The sequence below is a fragment of the Hypomesus nipponensis genome, chromosome 28 (genome assembly GCF_054491055.1).
Source record: "Hypomesus nipponensis isolate SF chromosome 28, ASM5449105v1, whole genome shotgun sequence".
In the NCBI taxonomy this organism is placed as follows: Eukaryota; Metazoa; Chordata; class Actinopteri; order Osmeriformes; family Osmeridae; genus Hypomesus; species Hypomesus nipponensis.
This window is the reverse complement of record NC_140388.1, coordinates 4,113,659-4,133,763: the sequence shown is the minus strand read 5'-3', so window position 1 is coordinate 4,133,763 and position 20,105 is coordinate 4,113,659. Positions and strand designations below refer to the sequence as shown.

Here is a 20,105-nt window from a genome sequence, read left to right as displayed (position 1 = left end):
ATTTTGAAAGCAAATTTGAAAAACCCTCTTTTGAGTTATTTGTAATGCTTCCGTTGTGTACCGGAAGTATATTCATTTACAGTCTTCCCAAACAGTTGTCCCATGTGTTGCGACTGTATGACAGTCTTCCAAGCGTTTAATATGAATGCATTTGCTACGTTGCGTTATATTTTGCATACCGTAACTGGTATGTTAAATTGAATTTATTTTAGGTTATTTAAATTGAAAGTCATGGTCTTTGTATTCCCACGTTAAAATATCTCCAGATGCCGGAGAAAGGCGAGGGGTGGCAGGTGGCCCGTCGGAAGAAGGGGGCTAATCGGAGAAGAAAGCCGTCTCATCCGGGCGATCAGACCCCAGAGCATACCGAGACACTGGATCTCCAGAGAACCAAGGAGCGAATCACAAAAACCATGTGAGCTGAGCAGACGCTAAAGATCTGGAAACCAAAAATATCTATGGCCTTTCACACATCTTGCCGTGGTTGAAGTGAGGATAATAAGCCTAATAATAGGCTGATAATTGTGTATGCGTTATCCCGAGGGGGGTCAGCCTTCCTCACACCTCATGTCTCTTTCTCTGCAGGTCTGAGCTGAGGTGTACAGACTTTTGGCCAGAGTGGAAGGGTGTGCCATATCTCGGTGTCATTATTTTTCTGTTCGCTTAGTAAGGTGCCTTTCACAACCACACTTACAAAATCCCCCTCCTCTCCACAGAACAACTCGCAGGCGTTTTGTTAGCTCCAGGATCTTCCGGGGCTGGCTGTGACCTGGCCCCTGGAGCCTCTGTCAGCGTGCCACAGTGCGAGGGAGACGTGGAGTCTGAGCTGGAATGTGTGTGTTACGGCCTGGGCTCCTTTTCTTCCTGTGTGTCAGCCCGTTATCAGCTGGCCATGCTGCTCCTCTTGCTGGACTCTCTGCAGGTCCGACATGCAGCCTGGGACACACACACACACACACACACGCACTGACACACAGGTCAGACGCAAACACACAGTGCAGCTAAATGACACGACATGTACATCTATGCTTCCCCCAGATCCCGGTGAAGAGCTGCTCTTTGTACGACCCCGTGTTCTCCTCGGGGGAGAGGGACGTATTGAGGGAGCTGGGCCTCTCGGTCCTCACTGAGAACGAGGTGTGCGTGTGTGTGTGTGTGTGTGGATGTGAATGCTTGTGCACAAGATCAGTGATTTACTGTCTTCAATCCAGTTTGTGAATGTGTGGCTGAACCATGCAGTTAGCTAAACGCATTTAACTTTGGGTGGGTTTCTGTGCAACAGGAAGGGAAGAGACAGGTAACCAGGCCCACTCTGTTTTACCTGATGCATTGTGGGAAAGCACTGTACAACAACCTGCTGTGGAAGAACTGGCAGAGAGAAACCCTGCCCCTGCTGACCATCGTAGGAAACAGCTTCTCTGGCATACATGAGAGGTGTGTACTGTGTGTGTGTTACCCCGCTCCTCATCTCCCTCCACTGGCTACCCATCACGGCCTGCATCAGATTCAAGACCCTGGTGCTGACCTTCCAGGCAGTGAACGGGACTGCACCCGACTACATCAAGTCTCTCCTGCAGCCTTACACCCCCACCCACCACCTCTTCTTCAGACAACCGCCTGGTGGTCCCACCGCTCAAGACTGCCCGGTCCCGACACAAGCTCTTCTCTTGCCTGGCCCCCCAGTGGTGGAATCAACTCCACACCTCCATCAGGGACACAGACTCAGTCACAGTCTCTCCACCTTCAAGAAAAGGCTCAAGACGCACTTGTTCCGGGAGTACAACGTTACTTCGGACTGATTTGCTGGACCCAATGCTAGTTTCCTCAAGGATCACAATGACTCTTGCTTAGAGACATGTTGCTCTTGTTAGTTAGTGGTTACTGATTTAAAACTGTTGTACATGCTGCTAAATATTTCATTGTTGTTTCTTTTTATTTTTTTATTTTTTTTAATGTTGGTTGCTTTTCTACAGGTACACTTGCACTTATAGCGATTCATGTTGTTTAATTGTAACTTGCTTAACTACATGCTCCTATGGTTCTTGCCTTTGGCACTTATTTTTGGTTGTTCACAATATGTGCTTCATGTTTTGGCTTCCCGCAATGTCTTGGGTCTATCTTGTTGTTACCAGTGACCAATGCACTTTGTAAAGCTCTCTCTTAGAAGTCGCTTTGGATCAAAGCATCTGCTAAAGGAATACATGTAAATGTAATGTGTGTGTATACTGTATGTAGTATCCTGTATGTATACTGTATGTAAGTGTATTGGTGCACTTTCCAGAGATCTCCTTTCTGATCTTTTCTGTTTTTTCCCCAGAATGGTGGCGAGGGAGCTTCAGACAGACTACACTTATATTGCTCATGTATCCTTTCCCTGGGACCATAGTGCTCGCATATTCTCAGAGAGCACCTGTACCTGATGTTTATATGAAAATCATCAGAGAGCACCTGTACGTGATATGAATATTGATATATCAGAGAGAAGCCGTAGGATGTTCCTATGAATATCTGAGCCTTAACCCTTCCTGGTGTTCAGGCCGTGAGCGTGGTCTGTGAGCGAGCCCTTCCCTGCTCCTCCCGCTTCCTGGACGTCTTCAACGATACCGCCCTCATCACCTTCCCCCCCTCGGCCTTGACCAACTCCCTCCATCGACCTGGGCGCAGCCGCCAGAGCCGCTGTACCAGCACCTGCCCGACCTGGAGATCATACAGAGGCAGCAACACAGATAGGAGGTTCCCTCACGGAACAGTCTGGAACTCTGGGTTGGCCCTGTGCTGAGGGCCGTGTGTGTGTGTGAGGATGATTATTGTGTAATCACATTAAACTGTTTCATGTGATTTACAATGTAAGCAATTGTATGTTATGACTTTATTAATATTACATTCTTTACCAATGTGTATGTTTTTGTTTTATTATTCCCACCCAGTGCCATTAATTTAACTAATAACAGCAGTTAAATTAGCTGTATTGTAAGCCAAAATCAGAGGAACACAGTCATATTTTAGTTGAAGTGAAAAGTTTATTATTGAATAAAGATTAGTGCAGCCCTCTCCCAAACGCCCTACCATGAAGCAGTGTCTCTCTATCTCTGTGTGTGTGTGTGTGTGTGTGTGTGTCTGTGTGTGTGTAAGAAAGTAAAAGAAGAATGACATTGTCGAAGCACACTTGTCATTGGTCACATTGTTGCTTAGACTCCTAACCTCTCTCCTCAGTCTGCTTCTCCATTGGCCGTGCATCCCTCTTCTGTGACCAAGCTGACTTTCAGTTGGTTGACACTGACTGTCGCAAATCCATTAGCAACTACCTCAGGTTCCGACTGATCAGTAATGTTACCAAGAATTTCCTTCACTGCAATCAAATTCTCGGGTCCACACTTTCCAATGGCCGTCTTCACCTCGCTGTCTGTTCTTGTCTCACTTCCTCCATTTTGTGTCTGACTGTGTCCCTCAAGCTCTTTATTTGCCGGGCCTGTGTGGACCTCTGCCTCAGCCCTGACTCCAACCTCTTCTCCTGCCTCATCCATGCCTCCAATGTCCCCCCCTGCCTCAGCCTGACCTCCAACTTCTTCTCCTGCCTCAACCCTGCCTCTATCCTCCCCTCCTCCTGCCTCAGCCGTGCCGCCAACCTCCCCTCCGCTCTCTGTAGATGAGGCCATGTCCCTAGCTGCTGACTCGACCTCAGTAGGCTGCTGGACGCTGCCGTTAACATCTGTGACCTCCACTGACCCCTCCCCTCCTGGCTGTTTCTCCCGGTTCTCCTCCCTGCTCCCCTGTGGAGGGCCTTCTATGGTCTCCTCCCCTCCTCCGGTCTCCTCCCCCCCTCCGTTCTCCTCCCCCCTCCGTTCTCCTCCCCCCCTCCGTTCTCCTCCCCTCCTCCATTCTCCTCCCCTCCTCCGTTCTGTCTCGGTTCTTCATGTGAAGCGTTCTCCTCTCCAGCGTTCTGGGCAGCTCTGTTGGCTTCCTCAGCTTCCCTCAGCTCTCTCAGCTTCTGTCTGAACTGCTGGAGGCCACTGGGGGGGGGGGGGGGAAACAGTCATACTGAGTGACATCCCTTCTGCTTACACAGACACATTGACCCTGGCATTTTGGTTAATGTTTGGTTCAAAAGATACTTTCTTGACCGGACCGGACTGGACAGAGGTGAGGGTGGTCGAGGGTTTACCTGTCTGTGTTCCTCCTGACCTCTGCAACCAGAACCAGCTGCTCCAGAATGGTCTCAGCTGAGGGGGTTAGAGTCTGCACACACACACATACACACACACAGGTTTACACACAACTCATTCATCATGTGGTGTACTTAGTATGCATATAAAGTACACATCAAGTATGTGCGTGTACCCCAGGTGTGAGTGTGCGTGTACTTCAGGCGGACGTGTGCGTGTGTACCTCAAATGTGCGCGTGTCCATGAGTTCTGGGGCGCCCTTTCTCAGAGAGCGCTCGACGCGCACTGCATTCTGGGTAATGGTCCTCAGGAAATCCGAGCTGCAGCGTGTCTGAGGGTGGTCCTCACCATGCTGGAGGAGGAAACAAGGTTACACACGCACAAGCACACACACATACACACACATGCACATAGGTACTGACCAGGCTGGTGAAGGCGGCCAGGGCCTCCCTTTCGTGGTTTATGGCAGAACGATAGTCCCCTGCCAAACACATTGACTGGGACAACAGGTGCTGACTGCGAGAGGAGCACAAAGGGGCAGAGAAGAGGAGGTTAAAACAGAGGAGCTTTACAGCGTCACGACTTGGACTCGACGGACTCCGCCGCGTGATTCTACGGGTTGAAAACTGTCGAACAGGACGAACGGGACACCTGAGAGCAGTGCGCAGGTCTTTCGGGCCGAAGAAGGAAGTGTTGAGTTTGAGCGCGTTCCGTAGGTACTGGCCCGATTGCTCTCCTGTCAATACGAGCCCCAGGCAGCCCTGAGAGAAGGATGGAGAAGGATGGAGAAAGAGAGAAGGGACAGAAAAAAAAGGGACAGAAAGACAGAGTGAGCGAGTACAAAACAGGGGCCGAAAGAGGCTCACTGTGCGTTCGGCCGAGGTAAGCGCGAAGGTGGGCAGGTGTGTGTTCTCACGTCCAGCATGGCGACGTAGGGGTGGTCTTCACCGTGCACGGTCAGCATCAGGAGACGGGCTCGGAAGAGACAGCGCTGGGACAGAGCCTGCTCTCCGCCCGCGTAGACGTACACCGCCAGCAGCACCTGCGAGACGCACACCGTCACACACGCGCAGCAGGGGTCACATGGCCCGCACTGGGATTCGAACTCAGGACCTCTGACTTGCAGAGCTCTAGACCTGTGGCTCTTTGATGGCGCGGTTGGTATTTATACTGAGGAGTGAGTTTGATCAGTTCCACGGTTTGTGAGGTTGTACTCACGTATGCTGATGATTCCACATTGTGTTATGCTGCAAAAACTGTCAGTGAACTGGACAAGGTTTTATCAACTGAGTTAAATATGGTTTTTGATTGAATACAACGAAATAAGTTGGCACTGGACATTTTGAAAACCAAATCAATTATCTTGTGATCGAGCCATAAAATGTCATCTATGCCAAAGATGATATTGAACTTGTCTGAGGAACCTATAGAACAGGTAGATAAAATAAATTACTAGGCACAAAAATAGATCGTTAATTATCATGGGCAGAACATATTAATACCATAGTAAAGAAGATGGGTTGTGGTGTCTCTATGGTGAGGAAATGTATTTCTTAAGTCCCTACACACATTGTGGGACAGGTGGCTAAATCTTTAATTTGATATCAATTGGATTATTGTGCACCTGTATGGTCATCTACATCTAAAGGTCAACAGAATAATTACAAACTGCCCTAAACAGAGCTGCCAGGATAGTATTACATTGTCCCATAAGAACAAACACTATCAGTATAAACAGTTGACTCTCATGGTTAACAAGATAATTGTTAATACAACTAGATTTTTCAGAAACACTGAAAATATATGTCTTATATAACCAAATTGTTAGGTGTCATCAGGTCCCTTCTCATGTGACTAGGTCAGCTGATGATGACCGGATGAAGCTTCCATGCCCAAAATCAAAAGAAAGTTATTTATCGTGCCATCAATCATTGGAATAATTGCCCACTGATAAGTACTTAAAATGAATAGCAAAGTCTCTTTCAGGTACCATCTGAGAATGTACTATTTACAATTGTGAGTAGGGAATGGTCATATTTACTGTATGTATGTAATAATGAATGTAATACATAACTTATTTTGAATAATTTCTGATGATGATTATAATGATGTTTACTAACTAGGCTACTTACTAACCGAGAGTGAGGTCACGCCGGGAAATAGCAAACTGGGGCTGGAACCGAGCGATAGCGAGGTTGATACGGCAAAGCCGAGGTTTGATATTTCCCGGCATGAGCGAACGGTCGAGGTTAGTAAGTAGTTTATTATATGGCATTTTTAGCTTCTTTTCATTTTGTAGGCTAAATGAAAATAAATGGTACCTCTAGGCTAATTGTAGCTAGCTCTCAAGTCGTCTCACGCTGTGTTTCATGTGTTGCCTAGCAACTCATTACTTTTGATAGAAAGCGGACAACATGGTTCTGCTAAAATGGCTTTAATTTCAACACAAAATAACGACACAAGTGATTTAAAGAGTAAAGTCTTCATCCTCACTTTCGATGACAAATCTTTTCAGCATCATCTGGATAGTAAAACTCAACAGCTGACTCGTCGCTCATTTTGAAGATGACGTCAGAGGGCAATACGGAGCCGTATTGACCGCTGAGGAGGGCAATTGCGTCTGGCATGACTCCCCATTAGCCAATCAGAAAGCTCGTACCGTCGTTGCCATATAATAAAATGATTTACTGCTTTTAGATTATCATTGTGTTATCTTTGGGTCATTGTGACCCTTCAGTTATTGTGACCCACCGTCGTGTTGCGAGAACTTTACCTCATACAAAAAGAAAGTGAAGCATTTTCTTTTAACCGTCGGGCTGTCTCAGACTCCCCACAGCGCAAAGGTTAAAAGAAAATGCTTTCTATTTGTTTTTGTAATGGTTAAAGTTGTCGCAACATGACGATGGGTCGTTGTGAACCTTCGGGTCACTTTGACCGGAAGGCACTCGGGTCATTGTGACCCGAGGGCAGCACAAGGGTTAAGTGGGTAAATTTTTTTTCTCTATTTGTTGGACCCCAGGAAGATGAGCTCATCCCACTTTGGTGACAGCTAATGGAGATCCTTTTACATTTAGTCATTTAGCAGGCGCTCTTATCCAGAGCGACTTACAGTAAGTACAGGGACATTCCCCCGAGACAAGTAGGGTGAAGTGCCTTGCCCAAGTACACAAAGTCATTTTGCACGGCCGGGAATCAAACTGGCAACCTTCAGATTACTAGCCCGATTCCCTAACCGCTCAGCCATCTGACCCCCTTATCCGTTTTAACAATAAACAATAAACTCACGTATTGCTGGATGGTGTTGGGGTGGTCGAAGCCGAGCACTCTTTCACTTATGACCACGGCTCTCAGCTGGACACTCCGCGCCTGGAGGAGGGGGGGGAGGGGCGAGCAGGGTCAGTCAAGACAAACAGACATGGCCATGAGTGTGTGTGTGAGAGTGTGTATGTCTCGATCTTTTTGTGTGTGTTTGCCTGTATGTGTGTGTGTGTGTGTGTGTGTGTGTGTCCACCTCGGCTGGTTGTCCCTGGAGGTAGGCCACCCTGGCCATCAGACTGAGACAGTGGCAAGCCTCCGGGTGGAGGTCGTCACACACTCGCCCAAACAGGTAGGAGGCCTCCTTCAGATGCTCATACGCTTTTTCCAACAGGCCTGGAGAGATACACACACACACACACAAACCACACACACCACATCACAAACACACTTGTTAATAACAGAAACCACTTTGTTTTTCTGGGGGTACGCGTACCCAAAGTGTAACATTGAGAGTAAATCATAAAACTCATTCCGAGTCACAGTTGTGATGGAGATCACTGGCCATGGAGCTAGTCAGAAAACGTTACGTGCAGGGGACGCAGCTTACACTTTGGTTGATGAAAGAGTGCAGCATTAGTATACTTCACTGAAGGTTTCATTGTTTTTTTTTTATGGAGGGAGAGAGACCAGGGAGTGGGTGGGATAAGGGGGTCGCCATGGGGTGTGTGTGTGTGTGTGGGGGGGGGGATGGCTGTTTTTGTTATCTTTATGTTTTTGTATTGATCTAAAATGTAAAACCTGTACTATTTTTGTATTTCTACCTTTATATTATCAATAAAGAATTTATATAAAAAAAAGAGAGTAAATCATAAAAATTGGGTATAAATATATAGTTTTACAATATAAATACAGGTATAGGGAAGTGCTTGATTTTGGAAATCCGGAAAAGGGGATGCTTAAGCCAAAAATGTTGGGAAACACTATTCCACATGAACAAAGACAGGCAGATGACCGGACGGTAGGATGGTGTGCAAAGGTAGGTAGTGATAATGCATGTTTGCACAGGGTCTGCTGTGTAGCAGGGCCTGGAGTGTCCATGTCACCTTTCTTCATGTTGCTCTGAGCAGCACGGAACGCTGCTGAGGCGTCGGCTGTCGTCATGGTGATGTGTTTGACGACGGGGAAGAGGTTGAGCACGTCGTCAGGGCCGAAGGCTGCCTTGGTTCGGTTGTCGAGGAGGTAGTCTCTCAGTCTGAGCTGGGATGGACCGGAACAGGTCAACACCCTACAGCACACCCACTCTACTACTGCAAGTTACTAAATATGTAGCCACTGTTCAGAGTTAGGGTTGAATTTACAGTTACTGCACTTCTGAGTCTGTGTGTGTGTATATTTGCATTAGCATTAGTGTGTGTGCACATTAGCATGAGTGTGTGTGTGTGTGTGTACCTGCACTCCAGTCTTCAGGCAGAACTCTCTGAGCAGAGACAGTTTCTGCAGCCTGTACAGCTCTACCAGGTGGTCAGGACCAGAACTGCAACACAGATTGCGTCGAAGAAGTTACTACCAACCAACAGGGGCATCAAAGTGTGGGGGGGGGGGAGTGGGACTGACTGCCCAGGACCCAATGGTGGGAAGGCTCATATAACTTGGAAAGAACATTTGTTGAGTGAAAAAACAGACATAACCAAAAATAGGGAGAAGGGGTCCCAAATTGCAATCTCTTCAAATTATTAGCGGTGCCCCTGCCAAACAAATAAATCATAATTTCTACAGCGTGGAATGAGCCATTTGATGAACCAATAGAAACAAAAACACAAGCTCAAGCTCAATCTCACCCCAGTTCGTCAGTGATGCCATAGGTATCTGTAGCATCCTTGACAATCAGGTTCCAGAGCTCAGCTCCACTGAGCGTGCTCCAGGTTGTGCTGTCAGAGGCCCCAACCCCTCGGCCGCGCTTCCTGGAACGCTTTTTAGTCTCCTCCCCCACAGGGGCGGAGCTGAAGTGGGAAACCAATAGGCAGCAGAGGAAGTGACTGACAGCTGCTGACAGACTGGAGATCTCCACCCCCTAATGAAAGAAGAGCTAGATCACTATAGATACAAGGCAGACACATTCATCGTTGTTATACCAAAGACTACAGCTGTCATTTAGAGGCGTTGCCAAATATTTGCTTTGCATTGTGAGGGGCAGAGAAGGCATGAATAGAGTTGTTGAATCATGTTTCCTTCCCCTGACGAAACCATGTGTGGAGCCCAGATGGGTTTTATATTCTCAATACCTGGAGGAAGTTGTTGAACATGCGCTTGGAGGAACGAATCACAATTTCCCCAACGGCCAACCTCTGAAAGAAGGAGAGGAGACAGAAAAAAAGGGAGAGAAAGATGAGAGAGATTCAGAGTAAAACGCTAAAGGCTAAGGGTTAGGGCTCTGGTATCTTCTGTAGCACTAGAGTGTGTGCCGGGTTGGGCTTGGGACTCGTTTCTCCTGTAGCACTGACCATAATGTGCCTGAGTCGCTCCTTGTGATCGGATTGGCTGATGGCCTTGGTCAGCTGACCCAGGTAGCGAAGATTGATGCCTTTTTGGTGCAGAGCCTGTCTGAGAGTAGCACCATCTAGAGGAACCTCGATGCCCTGCAGGCAGTCCTCAATCTGTCCGCACAAACACATTACGATGATGCCCTTTTGACACTGAATACTTCTTCCAACAAAACAGCAAATCGACAAAACATTTGCATTTAACAGAAGCTCTTATTCAGAGCGACTTACAGTAAGTACAGGGACATTCCCAACGAGGCAAATAGGGTGAAGTGCCTTGCCCAAGGACACACGTCATTTGACACGGCCGGGAATCGAACCAACAACCTTCTGATTAATAGCCCGACTCCCTCACCGCTCAGCCATCTGACCCCCCAAAAAGGCCAGCACGTTGTAAACAATTTTGTTCGTGTGGAGGAGGGACTCACAAAGGCAGGGATCTGGTGGGTGGTGATGAAGGCTGCGGCCTCTCTCAGGAGCCTCTTCTGCAGGCGGACGCTTGCTCCGTCACATCTGGGAAAGTCCAGCCCTTCACACGCCACCGCTCGGTTCGATTATGACAGACTGTTACTGTGAGGGTGTGACTGTGTGTGGTGCGCTGGACGTGGAGAGAGAAAGAGAGAAAGGGGGAAAGAGAAACTGAGAGGAAGAGGGAGGGAAAGAGAGAGAGAGACAGAGAGAGAGAGAGAGAGAGAGAGAGAGAGAGAGAGAGAGAGAGAGAAAGAAAGAAAGAAAGAAAGAAAGAAAGAAAGAAAGAAAGAAAGAAAGAAAGAAAGAAAGAAAGAAAGAAAGAAAGAAAGAGAGAGGATGATTTCTACCTTGGTTGAAGATGTTGGGGTTGAAGCGCATTTCAAAGATGATATCACTGACTGAGCCCACGTCTTTACAAGCACCTCTGACTGCGTCAGTTCCTCTGGCGTCACCTGTAATACACACACACACAGTACAAAAGGTCACAAGTCAGTCAGGTTATACAATGCATTGAAGTTGTGTAGCATATGCCAAAATACCCCAAACACATAAGACACACACACTCTAACCTGGTTTCACACACTCCTCCACTCCTCCGTTCTCCTCCATCCTCTCCCTGACACGCTTGGTGAACTGTGACTGCCTGTCAAGGGTGGAGAGAGGGAGAGGGAGGGCGGAAGGGGAGAAAGAGAGAGAGGAATGAGGAAGATGACCAAAATGATCCCCGCGGTCACTTTTCTCCCAAATCAAAACAAGATGGCGGTCGACGAGTGAGTACGTTGCGAGCCACGGTAATGCAAGGGTGGTAGCCAGTGGGACTCTGGAACTCACTTGTGCTGAGCAAACTGGTGTACCAGCTCAGGCCTCAGTCGGCACAGTCTGTGAGGGAACGTCCGGGGCAGACCTTTCTCTGCGTGGTACCCCTCCGGCCACCCCTCTCCCTCCTTCTCCTCCGACGCTCCTCCACTCCCTTTCCTCCCGGCTCCCCCCCTCTCCCCCTCCTTCTCTCCCCCGCTCTCTCCGTGAGGGCAGTAGTTGGCGTCCGCCGGCAGGGTCCTGAACAGGTCGAGCAGGTAGAACCTTCCGTCCGGCCCCAGGACCCCCTGGGCGTCCACCGAGGTGAACAGGGGCACCTGCTGGCCGTTGGGAGCCAGCACGGCGTGCCTCTGCAGGGAGAGGGCCTTGGCCGCCTGGGCCAACAGCTCCAGCAGCCGCCTGCGGTAGGGGGACTCCTGCGGCCCCGCCGACACCCCGTACAGCAGGCCCCTGAGACGGAGGGGCGGGGGGAGGGGCTAGAGTTATCAGGGCTATCAGAACTCACATTGCTAACGTCTACACTTTTGAAGGGGAGGAGGCAGAGTTGGGGTTATCAGAACTCACATTGATAACGTCTACACTTTTGAAGGGGAGGCAGAGCTAGGGTTATCAGAACTCACATTGCTAACGTCTACACTTTTGAAGGGGAGGCAGAGCTAGGGTTATCAGAACTCACATTGCTAACGTCTACACTTTACAAGGGGAGGCAGGGTTAGGGTTATCAGAACTCACATTGCTAACGTCTACACTTTTGAAGGGGAGGTGGGGAAAGCAGAACCCACGTGCAAACATCTACGCTGCGTGTCGGGATGTGGCGTGTTGCGATAGAGGGGTGTTGAGGAGGGGGTACCTACCTGGGGGAAGGCTGTGGCCCCTGGCTCTGTTCCAGAGGCCCCTCCAGACCAGGGGCCAGACCCTGGGCAGACAGGCGGACCCCTCGGTAATCCACGGTGGCGGTGGGGAGCGTGTGCAGCCCCTGTAGCGCCCCCCCTAGGTCGCTGTACAGCTGTACACCTCTCAGCTCCAACTTCTGTGCAGCCCTGCCACAGATAAAGGGGTTCAAACGGCAGGACCACCTGTGTTCAGCGGAGGACGATTCCATTTCATGGTATCTTCTCTTACCTGCGTCCCCTCTCCCCGTCCGGAGCCCCCGCAGCACCCCCCCGGCTCAGGAACAGTCCGCCCCAGAGGAAGCCAGGGTCGTTTGGGCCTCCGCTGACTGACTCCACAAAGCCGTCCATCACTGTCTCTGCAGCCTGAGCCGCTGCCCACACAAACGCACTGTTTACCTGAGAAAAAGAGAGGGAGAGAGAGAGATATAGAGAGGGAGAGAGGGAGAGAAAGAGAAAGGGAGGTTGAGATAGAGACAGTGAAAGAGCGGGAGAGAGAGAGAGAGAGAGAGAGAGAGAGAGAGAGAGAGAGAGAGAGAGAGAGAGAGAGAGAGAGAGAGAGAGAGAGAGAGAGAGAGAGAGAGAGAGAGAGAGAGAGAGAGAGAGAGAGGGAGAGGGAGAGCGAGAGGTAGGTAGAGAAAGAGAGAAAGAGGATAAGAGAAATATAGAAAGAGGACGTGTGTTGGAGAAATCGCGGACACAGCAGAGATGTGGACCCATGGGAGGTTCTCTTCTCGTACCTGCAGCAAAGCTCTGTCTCTCTGCAGTCTCTCCTCCAGAGAACCCTGAGGAAGATCTCTGGCTAGCTGCAACTCCTCATTCCAGTCTGGGGACTACACGCACACACACACACACACATTATAATGGGACAACACAGTCAATTATACTGGGGCAGTTTCCACAGAGAGCTATTGTGGCGCCCACCTGTGCTGATCCCTGCTCCTCCAGTCTGCTGTAAAGGTTTTTGTGTAAGTGGGAGACAGAAGAGGGACCCAGCCAGCACATGGTACGGTAGGGCGTGGGCAGCACCTCTGCCGGGGCCACCTGAGGTCTACAGTAGGGAAAACGACACAACCCATTGCACCCACAGGAAACACTTCTGATTGATTTTGTGGCTGTGGGTGCCTGTGCGCGCCCGTGTGTAAATATGTATGTGTGTACGCGTGTGTGGGGGGCGCTACCTGTTTCTCAGAGTTGCGAGGGCCTGTTTGAAGCCGGGGCTGAAGTGAGCGAGCAGGTCGGTGAGACAGTGGCAGACTGGAGTGGACGGGGCAGGACGAGGGTCAAAAGCTTCCTCAGTAGACCTGAGAACAGCACACCGAGAACGAGGGGAAGGGACGTGCAAAATTTAGAGAACATACTGAGACTATACAGACAACAAAGAAATACAGTAAACTATAATACACAGACAGCACACAGAAAATTGTACAGATACGACACAGATAATCCAAACAGGATACAGATCACACGCAGGCAATAATCCGATAGTATGCAGAAAATGTCCAGAAAACGTGTTAGAGAACAGAGCTTTTCCTTACCTGTTGTGGTAGAATCCTCGTGAACAGGATGTGATGTCACACCTGCGACCTTCCAGCGTGAGAACAGTGATGTACAGGAAGTCCCCCTGCAGTTTCCTGTGACCAGGGGGCGGGTTCCAACAGCTGAGTGACAGGTCCTTCAGACAGCGGTGAGTCTGACAAGAGAGGGACAGTCACAAGGAGTTTGTGTGTGTTAGTGTGTACAGGCGGAGACGTGACTTTCTATGTGTGTGTGCGTGTGTGTGTTCACCTCTGGTTGGGAACTATGGGGTAGCACGGCTAGAAGGGGCGTGTGTGGTGACCCAGGGAGGAGGTACTCTGGAGGAACTCCATCCTGATTGGCTGGCTCTGTCTTTGTATTGCTCGCTGGGAGCTTCCCAGCTTTCTCAGTGGCTGAGGCTGGGACAGAGAGAGCACGTCTACCAAGGTTAGAGAGGCTGCTGCCGCACAAAGGTTTGATCATGCCTGTCTGTCAATGCGTGTGTGTGCACATTAGCAGCAGCGTCTATGAGTTTGTGGTATGTGGGCATGCCAGAAATACGTGTACGTCAGTGTGTGTTCGTACTTGCAGTGTGTGTGTGTGAGAGTGTGTGTGTGTGCATACCTGCAGTGTGTGTGAGTGTGTGCAGCAGGCTCGGGGAGCGTCCCTCGAGCAGAGCGTCCGGGGCTCTGTCTGCTCTCAGCAGCTCCAGAACACGGCTCACATGCTCCCTGGCTGAGCTCGGGGAGTAGGGTTCTACACCAGAGGGGCACACGTTAGTCACGTTGGTTGCACACACACCTGGTCACACGAGTACCCGGACGCACACGCACTCACCCGCACACACGTATACCCTCACACGCGCTCACGTGCACACACCCGGTCACACGCACATTCACACACACGCTCACACATGTACATGTACACACACACACACACACACACAAAAAGATACACTCATAGACACACAAGCACACACACACGTTCACAAACACATGGCCTCATACACACATGGTCACACATTCATACATGCACAGAAACACACACACACATAGTTTCACAGCACATCCTGTAATTATGCACATTCAGTCGCACAGACTTTCACAAGAACACACGCACCTGCATGCACACCGATACTGACTGGATCTGACCTAACAGGTCTGTAAATGCATCATATTTGAATATTTGTACTGCCTTTGACATTTTGAAGGTAGAGAGGGGGACAGGAGAGAGGGGAAATGACAGTTTTTCCCGATTGCTTAGACACAAAAATGTCAAATAACACAGAGTTAGTGAAACCTGACACTAAAGGAGCAATTGCTTAAGCACAATTTTTAAAACAGGGCTCACTTTGTCAAAACACAACAAATGATTCACACAACCAGACACACAAGCAGAAGAACACCTGCAATCTTTTGCAAAAAAAACCCCCACTTCATTTAAAACTATACAATCATGTAATTACTGTAAACCAATTTCTGTCACCGTATGCCTCACACATGGTTCATAAAATTGGTCCAAAATCCAGTTTGAACCAGTTACACACAATTTTTTTAAATACTTTTAGACTAACTATTCTTTTTCTAATGAAATAACATGCTTGATGTTGTCAGATATATTGTTACAAGTACGTACAAGTACATAAATGTGTTGACCAAACACAACACACAAGACCTGTACCACACACTGATGCAAGTATTTACTGTATTTCTCCACATTGTCTTCGTAAAGGCTGCATTTTGTGCAGAAAATCTAAACATATTTCAAATACTGCATAGTAGGCAGCAAATACATTTGTGGAGACAAATGAGTACAGCAAATAAAATTCAGTAAATTGTTTCAATCATGGACTGCCGTAAGTGGGTACAAAAAGAGTACTGGTGTAGTGCATATAGTAGGCTACATTTTACTGTACTGTACTGTAGACAGTAGAAAAAAGTAGTTGTCACCTCTGCTCTTGTCGAAATGTCCAAATTACTGTTGCAACAGTATATCTGCTGAGGTTGGACTGGACTCTCTGTCCAGCCTCTCTCAATGTTGCCCCATGGTTCACAGCATGGTCAACCAATGTTGTTTGAATTTCATTAGATACTGTAAATTTGGCCCTAGTCTTCCACGGCTTCCTGGTCTACTTCTCCCTACCGCTCTTCCTCCATGGGCTCCCCCTCTCATCCTCACTCACCCTCTTCTTCTCCCTGCAACATTGCCTTCCATTTTTTATGAGGACAGGTACACTGACCCGTTGCCTTTTATAGTGCTTACACCTGATTGGTGTGTTTACAGCTAAGCACTTTGGTGCTTGTACACCTGACGCCCGTGTTTCATCCATTCGTTCACGGGTTGGCATTTTACAAGGCAGTGTCTAAAAAAGGTAATTCATTGACATCATTTTACATTTCTGTGTCTAATGTAGAAAAATGTGTTCAGTGATTTGAAAAACAGTGTGTAGTATTTTGCAAATAGTGTGAGGCTAAGAATGTGTTTATAGCTGTGCAGGTCTGTTTTGCTCCTTGAATGCCAGGTTTCACTAATTGTGTGTTATTTGACATTTTCGGAAAAAAAACTGCGTCATTTCCCCTCTCTCCTGTCCCCCTCTCTACCTTCAAAATGTCAAAGGCAGTACAAATATTCAAATATGATGCATTTACAGACCTGTTAGGTCAGATCCAGTCAGGATCGGTGTGCATGCAGGTGCGTGTGTTCTTGTGAAAGTCTGTGCGACTGAATGTGCATAATTACAGGATGTGCTGTAAAACTATGTGTGTGTGTGTTTCTGTGAATGCAATGAATGTGTGACAATGTGTGTGTGAGGCCATGTGTTTGTGAAGCAATCGGAAAAAACTGTAAAAACTGTCTAATCAAAAATGGAAGGCAATTTTGCAGGGAGAGGAAGAGGGTGAGTGAGGATGAGAGGGGGAGCCCATGGAGGAAGAGTGGTAGGGAGAAGTAGACCAGGAAGCCGTGGAAGAATAGGGCCAAATTTACATCATCTAATGAAATTCGAACAACATTGGTTGACAATGTTGTGAACCATGGGCCAACATTGAGAGAGGCTGGACAGAGAGTTCAGCCCAACCTCAGAAGATATACTGTTACAACAACATTTTGCACATTTCGACAAGAGCACAGGTAAAAACGACTATTCTCTAGTGTTTACATTACAGTAAAATGTAGCCTACTACAGTATATGCACTACTACATCAGTACTTTTTTGGAAAACATTCACGGCAGTCCATGATTGAAACAATGTACTATATTTCATTTGCTGAATAATTTGTCTGCACAAATGTATTTGCTGTGTTTACAGTATGTAGCCTACTATACAGTAATCAATTTGAAATGTGTTCTGATTTTCTGCACAAAATGCAGCCTTTATGGTACTTACACAATGTGGAGAAATACAGTAAATATTTTCATCCGTGTGCAGTACTGGTCTTGTGTGTTGTGTTTGGTCAACACATTCATGTACTTGTACGTACCCTACTCTAAAGAGAGAGAGAGGGAGGGGAGAGGGAAGGAGACAAGCTTGTAGGACAAGAAGGAAGGAGAGAGAGGGAGGAGACAGGCTAGTAGGACAAGAGGGAAGGAGAGAGGGGGAAGGATGAGAGGACCTCACCTTCCACCAGACGGAGGGTGGCCCCTGGTTTGAAACCCTTCAGGCTCTGGAGCTCCACCAGGGGCTCCAGGGTCATCCCTGCCAGGGCCAGCGACAGGCAGGAGCGAGGATACACCTCCTCCCTGGTCAGGAGGGACGTGACAGCATCCTGGACTAGCCAGAACCCATGCACCTGGAGAGAGAGGCCCAACATGACTCGTTGGACTAGCGTGCATGCTAACAGGTGTGTGGGAGCCGTCATCGCGTGTTTACCTGCAACTCAAACGGCTCCACCCCAGACCCCTGGATCTTCACAGGAAACGATGCGGTCTCTTCCTGCTTCGTTTCGAAATCTCCACTCCCATTGGTCAGTGTGGGACCACCTGATTAACGGGGATGACCAGGAGAGAGAGAGAAAAGGTAGGAGAAAGAGATGGAAAGAAAGAGGAGAGAGTGAGAAAAGAGAGCCAGGCAGCGAGCGTGGGATGTGACCCGCCACACAGCTAATGACTCCAGCTCATCTCCACCAGGGTCGCCCTTGACAGGATCCTACTTGCCTGTAACTGCTCCGCATCAAACACTGTGTCATCCATCTACGAGCACAGCCTCATTACGTACGTGTCTCAAAATGCAATGTCCCATATTTGGATGTTTGTTCAATGAGACTGGGAGGGTTGGTGAAAAGATTCGATGCGAACCACACAGAACGCACTCGCTCACACAGACGCAAGACAGAGCACGCTCATTTGATATCCTGTGGAATTCGTCTAACAGCAGAAAGGGCCGTGACCTCAGGCAGAAGGACAACCACACCCCACCCTGGCATGTTCACACCACAGCAGGCATGAGGAAACACAGACACACACACACACACACACTGCCCATTCACACATCAGCATACGTGTCCTGGCAAAGATCTATGTGACAAGCATACAATCGCTAAGACCGTATGCGATCCACCTGCACCTCAAAGAGCAGAGCAGGGGTCCTAAACGAGTGTCTTTGCATTCCTGGGTAATGGTTTTCGATTCAACCCCAGCGTGTGACATTCCCAGAGCGCACAGGGTTAAGCGTTTAGCTCGAGGGGAGGAATGGCAGTTTTCCCCAAAGCCATTATGTTTACGAGGTACTTAAAGGTTAGGTAAGAGGGAGACCTGACCTCGTGACCTATTGGATGTGCTACTGGTGCATTGCTCCAAACACTGGCCTTCCTCAGGTCCATTCTCTGAACATTCCCCATGACCCGACCCCTCGATTCTCGAATCCCTCTCTGGGTTGGCGACCTCGCTGCACAATTCAGTGACAGTCACAATGTATACAGTACTACTTCATTCCATACCAGTTTTCAGACTGGAAGTGTTTGCGCTTCTCAATGCTAACTGTCAAACATCTCATCTGCGTGGACACTCACTGTCTTCCAAACACTTTATTTTTGGGGTCAAAAAAAGCAAAGAAACAGTTAACTCGTCCAATACTCCTATCTATCTTGTGGCCCTTGTCTAAATTAAAGGTACCAGGCTGAGAATCCTTGTTAGATAATCTGTCAGTCATCCTTGTGCCTTGGGGGACACTCGTCCTTTGAAAGGAAACCACCTCGAGACAAGCTTACCTGGAGCCCTGCCAGCAATCCCTCTGTCTCTGTCCTGTGTGCACACACACACGCGCACACACACGCACACACACACACCCACACACACACACATTCACATGCACAAACATACTGTACCACCACCCCTTTCCCTCCCCCCAAACAGACACACACACACACGCTCACAGGCACACACACGCGCACACACGCACACACACACGCGCACACCCACACACGCACACACATTCACATGCACAAACATACTGTACCACCACCCCTTGCCCTCCCCCCAAACAGACACACACACACGCTCACAGGCACACACACTGTACCACCACACCTCCCCCCCAAACACACACACTTACATGCACACACACAAACACACACACTCACACACGTACTGTACCACCCCTTGCCCTCCCCCTAAACAGACACACACATACACACAGACCCACACACACTCACATGCACACACACACTGTATCACCACCCCTTCCCCTCCCCCAAACACACACACACACACACACACACACACACACACACTCACACAGAAATGGAATGGATGGGAAAATGCTCTTACCCATGATTCTGTGCCAGATGTTAAGTAGACTCATTGTGTGTATGTGTTTTTTTAAGTGAGGGAGTGGAACAAAGTTCTGAAAGTGATCAGCAAGTCAAGACAAGAGAAACATCAGTGATTAAAAATGTGCAGACACAAATGATTCATTCTGCAGCCCATTATTCTGTTGTTTGTAATGGGATCAAACATGTGCTGCCTACTGACATACTACAGCAAACTGCCAGTTCAGATCTCTTTTTATCAAGGACCAACAAGCTGAAACCCAAACGGGGCCAAATTGTTAAGATCAGCAACAACTCAGCAGACACCAGCCCTGCTTCCACAGTCCACATTCTGTACACCAAACAGGGAAGAAAGAGGGAAGTGAAACGAGAGCAAGGGAGAAAGGGCGAGAGGGAGCAAGGTTTGGCAGTTGTTTTCTTCTTACCCGTCGCTCCCTGGTTTTTCCCTCTTCCTCCTTTCTTCATTTTGTCCTTCATGGCTGTCTGTATTGTACTTCCTGTCTTTTTGCACAGCCCTCTCTGCCCTGCTCACTGGGATCTGTGGGAGTGCGTTAAAGCAGCGAAAGCAAGGGAGCGCGCGCGTGTGTGTGTCTGCTGGCGTGCGTGCTGCCGTGGTCTCCAGGAAGTGTGTGCGTGCTGCGGGGAGCGAGGCTTGCTCCTGCTCTGTCTGAAGGTTGTGAACTC

The 20,105-nt window shown here is 48.7% G+C and overlaps 2 protein-coding genes across 2 annotated transcripts; one reads left to right on the top strand and one right to left on the bottom strand.

Annotated features, from left to right (window-relative positions):
• Nucleotides 1-76: 76 nt before the first annotated feature.
• On the top strand, nucleotides 77-3,058 carry srrd (SRR1 domain containing). The gene is given in 8 exon segments (XM_084694532.1): nucleotides 77-415; nucleotides 586-626; nucleotides 717-922; nucleotides 1,039-1,137; nucleotides 1,283-1,434; nucleotides 2,318-2,363; nucleotides 2,537-2,627; nucleotides 2,630-3,058. Coding segments are annotated over 8 exon segments (885 nt in total). The 5' UTR covers nucleotides 77-266; the 3' UTR covers nucleotides 2,731-3,058.
• A 726-nt stretch (nucleotides 3,059-3,784) lies between these two features.
• LOC146219546 (clustered mitochondria protein homolog) lies at nucleotides 3,785-20,105 on the bottom strand. Its single transcript, XM_084695300.1, has 28 exons — nucleotides 19,847-20,105; nucleotides 17,525-17,634; nucleotides 17,273-17,444; nucleotides 14,281-14,412; nucleotides 13,927-14,075; nucleotides 13,677-13,831; nucleotides 13,320-13,442; nucleotides 13,063-13,189; nucleotides 12,879-12,971; nucleotides 12,371-12,537; nucleotides 12,103-12,288; nucleotides 11,264-11,698; nucleotides 11,002-11,075; nucleotides 10,780-10,884; nucleotides 10,390-10,490; nucleotides 9,923-10,075; nucleotides 9,704-9,766; nucleotides 9,260-9,492; nucleotides 8,871-8,955; nucleotides 8,525-8,678; nucleotides 7,675-7,814; nucleotides 7,449-7,529; nucleotides 5,080-5,205; nucleotides 4,815-4,924; nucleotides 4,586-4,679; nucleotides 4,387-4,515; nucleotides 4,163-4,236; nucleotides 3,785-4,010 (listed from the first exon to the last, which is right to left on the bottom strand). The coding sequence occupies exons 1-28, from the start codon at nucleotides 19,896-19,898 to the stop codon at nucleotides 3,785-3,787; spliced, it is 3,849 nt and encodes a 1,282-aa protein (XP_084551426.1). The 5' UTR covers nucleotides 19,899-20,105.